This window comes from Borostomias antarcticus, assembly GCF_949987555.1.
Source record: "Borostomias antarcticus genome assembly, chromosome: 20".
NCBI lineage: Eukaryota > Metazoa > Chordata > Actinopteri > Stomiiformes > Stomiidae > Borostomias > Borostomias antarcticus.
In genome coordinates, this window is record NC_140253.1 from 10,267,719 (window position 1) to 10,275,218 (window position 7,500).

At 50.6% G+C, this 7,500-nt stretch overlaps 1 protein-coding gene across 1 annotated transcript in view; it reads left to right on the top strand.

The window, feature by feature from the left end:
- LOC311322580 (RING finger protein 44-like) overlaps positions 1–7,500 on the top strand; it is a gene marked incomplete at its 5' end in the record, with an annotated part of 15,024 nt that overhangs the window by 7,281 nt on the left and 243 nt on the right. The window contains 8 exons of the mRNA XM_084454667.1: positions 71–256; positions 2,506–2,676; positions 3,074–3,235; positions 3,346–3,449; positions 3,580–3,667; positions 3,876–3,997; positions 4,202–4,301; positions 4,876–7,500. The exon at positions 4,876–7,500 is cut by the window's right edge and continues 243 nt beyond it. Of these exons, the coding sequence (XP_084310793.1) occupies positions 71–256; positions 2,506–2,676; positions 3,074–3,235; positions 3,346–3,449; positions 3,580–3,667; positions 3,876–3,997; positions 4,202–4,301; positions 4,876–4,938 (996 nt within the window). The 3' untranslated portion in view covers positions 4,939–7,500. The remainder of the gene's footprint in view (positions 1–70; positions 257–2,505; positions 2,677–3,073; positions 3,236–3,345; positions 3,450–3,579; positions 3,668–3,875; positions 3,998–4,201; positions 4,302–4,875) is intronic.

Sequence of the window (7,500 nt, forward strand, 5' to 3'; positions counted from 1 at the left end):
GTGCATGCGCACCATTGACGTCTCTCTCTCTCTCCCTCTCTCCCCCCTCTCTCCCCCTCCACATCTACAGCAGGGTACGGTCCCCGTGTCGTACACCGTCACCCCCGTCCCCCCGCACGGGCTAGCCCCTCCCCTCTGCACGGGCCAGCACCTCCCCCCACCCTGCTCCTCCCAGCACCTCCCCCCACCCTGCTCCTCCCAACAGCAGGTCCCCACCTGCAGCGTGGTGTTCAGCACAGGACAGCACTACCATCCGGTGAGTTTGTGTGTGTGTGATTTGTGATTTGTGAGTCAGGGGGATGTGGGGCGTTAGCAGGCGGGCGGGCGTGTGTGTGCGCGAGTGTGTGTGTGTGTGATGTGTCAAGGATGTATGCGGGGTGTTAGCGGGCGTGTGCATTCTAATCATAAGCCTGGACGCATGTGTGGACAACAAGACTTGTCTAGAGGTTGTGTTCGTAGGTGTCTGCTGCCCCCTTGTGGCTACTCGAGGTAACAACAGGGTTCCCACACATCCGGGAAAACCATGAAAAACATTTGACCAGTTTCCAGTCAAGGAAAACCCATGGAAAACGAGACAAGTAAAATGTCCTGGTAAATCTTGTGTTGTCCTGGAAAATTATTTCCTATTTTCCTTTAGCTGAGAATGAACTGCTAGGCTATCAGAGCTCCACAAATCAGATAACATTGCCATTGAAAGGGTTAAGTTGTTCAGGATCACATTGACGTTCAATTGGTAGTTCATGGATGAGAGTATTTTGAATACTCTCTGCGCTATTGTCCTCACAACAACCCAACAACAACGAACAGAAGAGTGGACTATTCTCTTCCTGTCAACACAGCAAGTTGCAATGGCCACGTTGGAAAGAGATGTCTGACTGTGATGAGTTTAGATGATCTGGCGATCCTTACTTGTTTGTAGAGTTTTCTTTGAATGCTAGCCAGTTCGGCTTGATAGCCAGTCGAAAATAAGGCCCAATGTCCAAAATTCCAGACTATCCCTCAAATGGACCATAATGAAATGTTTAACTTTAGTAGCGGCAGCTTAGTGGGTGTGATTAGCCTCGTTAAAGACTCCACTTAATAAAGTGGATAAAGTATGGTGTGGTAAACTGATGGTGGCAGTAAGTAATACTAGTGAACTTGACTCCTACATGTTCAGTTTAGTTTTGTCAGCAACATTGTAGCCTACTATTTGTGTTATTGATGTTTAGGCTATTCAGTTATTGGTGTTCTGGCAGCATTGTCTATCCTAATATAATTCATAAGAAATACGAAAAAGCCATTCAGGTTTAATAATAATGATACATTTTATTGACATGGCACTTGGCAAGCATGGCGCACAAAGGGCTTTCCAAAAGAAATAAAATACAATGGCAGAATACTATAAAAATAAATAATAAAATAATATTTAAAAGGTATTAAAACAAGGCAAGGAATACATTTAAATAAACAGTAAGAGGAGATGGTGAAAGTAGTGACATTAAAACATCTAGAGGGTTTAAAGCCCGTTTACTGAGATGTTTCTGTAATGCTTCCTCCAAGTCCAGGAGTGAATGACAAAAGACAGTTCAAGTTCAAGACTGAGAGAAAAGAAGACCCCCCAGTTCAGGGACTGGCCAGAGGACAGAAGACCCGCCAGTTCAGGGACTGGCCAGGGGAAGAAGACCCTCAGTTTAGGGACTGGCCAGGGGAAGAAGACCCCCCAGTTCAGGACTGGCCAGGGGAAAGAAGACCCCCAGTTCAGGGACTGGCCAGGGGAAAGAAGACCCCCAGTTCAGGGACTGGCCAGGGGACAGAAGACCCCCAGTTCAGGGACTGCCAGGGGAAAGAAGACCCCCCAGTTTAGGGACTGGCCAGGGGAAAGAAGACCCCCAGTTTAGGGACTGGCCAGGGGACAGAAGACCCCCAGTTCAGGGACTGGCTAGGGGACAGAGGACCCCCAGTTCAGGGACTGGCCAGGGGAAAGCAGACCCCCAGTTCAGGGACTGGCCAGGGGAGTATCAGGAGATGAGCACACACAGGGGGCATTGCATGTTTGTGAGAGGAGCATGTTGGTGCGGCGTGATTCCTGCCTGTCTGACCAGTCAGATCATCACTGAACATGTCCTGGGAAAAGCCCTGGAAAATGACCTCTGGAGGAAAACAGTGGGAACCCTGACAATGAATATCCTATTAACCCTCCTCTCTCTCTCTCTCTCTCTCTCTCTCTCTCTCTCTCTTTCTCTCTCTCTCTCTCTCTCTCTCTCTCTCCCCCCCTCTCTCTCTCTCTCTTTCTCTTCCCTTCCTCCCTCTCTCTCTCCCTCCCTCCCTCTCTGTCTCTCTCCCCCTCTCTCTCTCTCTCTGTCTCTCTCTCCCCCTCTCTCTCTCTCTCCCCCTCCCTCCCTCCCTCTCTCTCTCTCTCCCCCTCCCTCCCTCCCTCTCTCTCTCTCTCTCTCCCTCTCTCCCCCCCTCCCTCCCTCTCCCCCTCCCTCCCTCTCTCCCCCTCTCTCTCTCTCTCTCTCTCAGATGTTGCAGGCCTGCTCGGTGCAGCACTTGCCGGTGCCGTACGCCTTCCCCTCCCTGCTGTCCAGCGACCCCCCCTTCCTGCTCCACCCGCCCCACCTCTCCCACCACCCGTCTCACCACATGCCCCCCCCAGGGCAGTTCCTGCCCTTCCAGACGCAGCAGCCTCGCTCGGTGAGCAGCCCACCCCCCCCTCCCCTGCACGTCAGACACACACAGACCCCCCCACCCCACCCCCATGTCAGACCCCCCCACCCCCACGTCAGACACACACAGACCCCACCCCACCTCCACGTCAGACACACACAGATCCCCCACCCCCACGTCAGACACACTGGCCACACAGAGGTAGCGTGTATGTAATGTATGTCGTTGGGAGTTGCTAGTTGGAGTGCAACACTGTTTGCATAAGGCTAGGTTTGTGTGTTGACTGTGGTCTGACTCTAGTCTCTTTTGTATTGTGTGTCTCTGCAAACGGTTAACACTGTGTGTGTGTGTGTGTGTGTGTGTGTGTGTGTGTGTTTGTGTGTGTGTTTGCCTGTGTGTGTGTGTGTGTGTTTTCGCACGTTAGCCGCTACAGAGAATCGAGAACGAGGTGGAGCTGCTGGGAGAGCACCTGTCGGTGGGCGGCTTCAACTACCCCCACGGAGCGCCCCACCCCTCCGCGCTGCCCCCCTCCACCCCCCTGCAGTTCCTCTCGCACGACCCCCTGCCCCAGGAGCTCTTCGGAGTGGTGAGGACACACACACAAACACGGACACACACTAGTGTGTATTTCAGAGGTGTCGATCCATATCTGATGTGTTATATCATAATTGATCTCCCTCTCTTTCTCTCTCTCAGCCGTACCCCCACTTTATGCCTCGGCGAATCACAGGACGGCGCTACCGCTCCCAGCAGTCTGTTCCCCCGCCCCCCTACCATCCCAGCTTCCTGCCTTACTTCCTGTAAGTACTCCCTACCTCCGGCGGAGCTGTGCTCTTTATGGAAGTGTTATGTTCTGAGCAATCTTAACTAAATATGTGAGATGTTAGGATAAGATGCTTAAATGTTTGTCTCTCTCTCTCTCTCTCTCAGGTCTATGCTTCCTGTGACGCCCACAGTGGGTCCCACCACCATCAGTCTAGAGCTGGACGTTGATGACGGGGAGGTGGAGAACTACGAGGTAAGCCAGTAGCAACAACGCTAAGGCTAGTGCTTAAGTAATAACGCTAAGGCTAACACCACTAGTAAGCTAGCAACAATGCTAAAGCTAACACCAGTAAGCTAGCAACACAATGCTACAGCCAACACCCAGTGAGCTAGCTATGGTGCTAAGGCTAACCCTGTAACACTGACCCCTGACCTTTCACCCTTTGCGTGACCCCTACCAGGCGCTGCTGAACCTGGCGGAGCGTCTGGGAGAGGCGAAGCCGCGCGGTCTGACCAAGGCCGACATCGAGCAGCTGCCCTCCTACCGCTTCAACCCCAACAACCACCAGTCTGAACAGACTCTGTGAGTACTACGCTGAGCCACGTGTGTGTGTGTGTGTGTGTGTGTGTGTGTGTGTGTGTGTGTGTGTGTGCGCGTGCCTGTGTCTCAAAACATCAGCCCTGTCATAATGGCCATTGTTTGTGAGTATCCGAGTGTGTGTGTTTTGTGTATAGCGTCGTGTGTGTGTACGCTAACCACGCCGTCTTCTCTCTCTCTCCGTTGCAGGTGTGTGGTGTGTATGTGTGACTTTGAGTCCCGCCAGCTGCTAAGAGTCCTGCCCTGTAATCACGAGTTCCACGCCAAGTGTGTGGACAAGTGGCTCAAGGTGAGCAGGACAGACACGCACCCTTAAAGGGGGAGCTCACCAATTAGCGTCAGTGGGGTCCGCGCGGCGGCGTAGCGGCCTAAGGCGGCGTCCTTGCGTGTCGTGACGCAGTTCCGGCGTCGGAATCACGGTCACGAGCCGAGAGAGCCAAGTCGTTGTCTCTCTCCTTCGTTATCGCCGACCGCGGGGTTGTGCGACGAGTCCTTGTCATCAGTTAGAACGGGGCAGTTGGACAATGTGGGTGTAATTGGCCTCGAATTGGGAGAAAATAGGAAACACCTGAAAAATAAATGTATGAAATAAATAAATGAGCATTAGTAGTTCTGAGATGAGAACAGTTTGTGAGCGCTAACGAGGAGTTCATGGAAGGATTTCTGTTAGTTAGAAAGCTCTGATGTAGATGGAAGAGGGGTCAGTGAAAGCTGTGGAGAGAAGGTTTAACTGCTGGACCGCTCCATTTAAAGAGCACCCTGAACATCACTGAGATTATATTTAGTATGTACTACATTCCTTAATCTCTCTCTCCCTCTCTCTCTCTCTCTCTCTCTCTCTCTCTCTCTCTTTCCCTCTCCAGGCCAACAGAACCTGCCCTATCTGCCGAGCCGACGCCTCCGAGGTGCAGAGAGATTCCGAGTGACCTCTCCTCTCGGGAGCTCTCCACTGGGCCAACGACACTCTTCCCCCCCCCCCCCCACGCCCCTCCTGTCCCTCCGTACGATTACATCCCCCGCCCGCCCCCCTCGCCATCATCACCAACATCAGCGCCACAACGGACTTCTTCCGAGCCCCCTGGTGCATAAACAACAGACTTGCCTTCCGTGGTGATCCTGCTCAATGAATGGCCTTTGACATAGACACACACCACACACTGGAGGGACAGTGGGACTTTTTGTCCTTGTCCCCACCTCCAGCACCCTGACGTGACCGGTGGTTTGAGACGCAATGGAAACCGGGCCCAGATCCTCTGTATAGTTTTACTACTAACCCAATGGTGAATTGGAAGTCCAAAGAGTATGACTTGCATTCTTACTATCGATATTCGGATCATGACTGTATCATGATTTATTTTTTTTCCCCACCACATGGTTTGTGGTTTTTAGACTGCATTGTTCATTTTACCTTTCTTGTGTGTGTGTGTGTGTGTGTGTGTGTGTGTGTGTGTGTGCGTACTAACATTCCTGGTGTGAGAGCGTTCGGTGTTGAGTGGCGTTACGTTCAGCCGTGTGCATGTTTTTGTACACAGACAAAACAAATATGTACAAACAAGATTTAGAGAGATTGAGAATGGAAAGAGGAAGAAGTATATTCTGATCATGATTATTGGTTATAGCTGTGTGCGTGCGTGCGACTCCTGTGTTATTTATACAGTACGTGTGGTACAGTACACTGGCTTCCTGCTCTCACGTCTGTGTTTGTGATTGGTCGAGGCTGCGCACTGAACAGGAAGTGTTTTCCCGGAGAGGGAGGGGCTAGCTGGGAGCGGAGGATTGATAGTTAAAGAGGCGTGGAGTGCATGTCTCGTCTTCTCAGCTTGTCTTTCACACCATCCCCTCTTCCTTCACCATCACTCTCTCCATCCTTCCTCTCCTTCTCTCCTTTCCTAAGACAAAACAGTCATCAAAGACTGCCACCAAGTGCACCGACTTTTCACTTGACACCACGTTCATGTTAGGACCAGGTATCTGACCCTACTAACATGCCCCCCAGTGAGAAGGATCACATACTCCTCAATGACTTCACATTGGACTTAAAATCGGCGGCCATCTTCTCCGAAACGTCTTCCTCTGACCACACAGTCATATTGGACTGGTGGGTCCACTGTCGGCACTTTACTTACGGGGGAACACTATAGACAAGACTAGAGCTGTTTATTGCGGGTGGATTGGTTGTGGTGTTACTAAGATGTTTGTCAGTTGGAATGGTGATTATGTATGTGTGCCTGTCTCTTAGGTTTAGGGTTGGGGTTAGCCACGCGCACACATACTGCATGAACCGTGGTTTAGCGGCCAAACGCTTAAAAGGCTTTCTAGGAGTCGGGTTTTCCTGAAAGCCAGGAAGCACTATTCGTTGAAGAATGGTACGCTTAGAACTAACGGTCTTTTCGAGAAGTCTTCAGGGGGAAAAGATGCTAAAAGTGCAAAAAGATGAGAACACGACACTAATCTGATTTTGTTTGTTGTGAAAGTATAGATTAAGGTACATTAACGGGATTATCATTTAGCATTGAAGAATCGCGTACAGGGTTGTACGTCTTATTGTGAAGGTCCGTGTCTGACTGTCGGTCATGAGGTCTGAAGTCTTTGTCCTGGTCCTAGTGAGAATGTGTCTTATGCGCACACACACACACACACACACACACACACACACACAGTTTGTGCAAGCACCATATTCAGAATCTGTGAAAGACCTCGCTGTGTCGAACATCCACAGAACTTCCCCTCCGTTCCTCTCCCCTCGCTCTCTCTCTCACTCCCCCCCCCCCCCCCCCCCCCCCTCCATGTTACCAGTATTCTGCCGCTCTGTCTTCACAGCTGTGGTGAACGCCTGCCAAGCCTGTCGTGACCCGTGCACAATATCAGGCCTCCGCCCGGAGCCTCCCTCTGTCAGTCTCTCACTATGTACAGTATAAGGATATTATTATGTACCATGTTCTATGTCAAACTTACGACAGGCTTAAGTAGGCCTTATGACAGCTACGTAACAGAGTGTATTCAAACCAGTGTCTTATATGAAGCAATGCCTTTAAAAAAAACAAAAACAAAAAACTTCTGTGTTGAAAGTTGCCCCTGTTCACAGATCTAGGGTCAGATTGAACCCCCCCCCTGTGTCCTGAGTTCATAGGTGAAGGGGTGGTAAAATCTGACTTGAGATCAGCGGGGCACAGGCAACTTTCTCCAAACATGTAGAACCATGCACCAGTGTCGTAGGTCGCGTCCACGGCGGCGGAGGAAAGTGTTGTTGGTTTTTGTTTTCTTTCCCGGGGGGGTTAAAGGTCATGAGTATAACCATCATGGCGTCCATTTTGTGTCATAGGATCATCGTTGTTGTTCTTACTGTTTCTCCTGCTCGGTACACTAGCAGTTACCTCATTTTCTCTATTTATGTAAATCCAGAATACAGAGAAACCAATATGGGCTATTTTTTCTCTCATTTAATTTGGTTAATTGTGTTTTTTTTCTTATTCTTTTGTTGTTGGGTT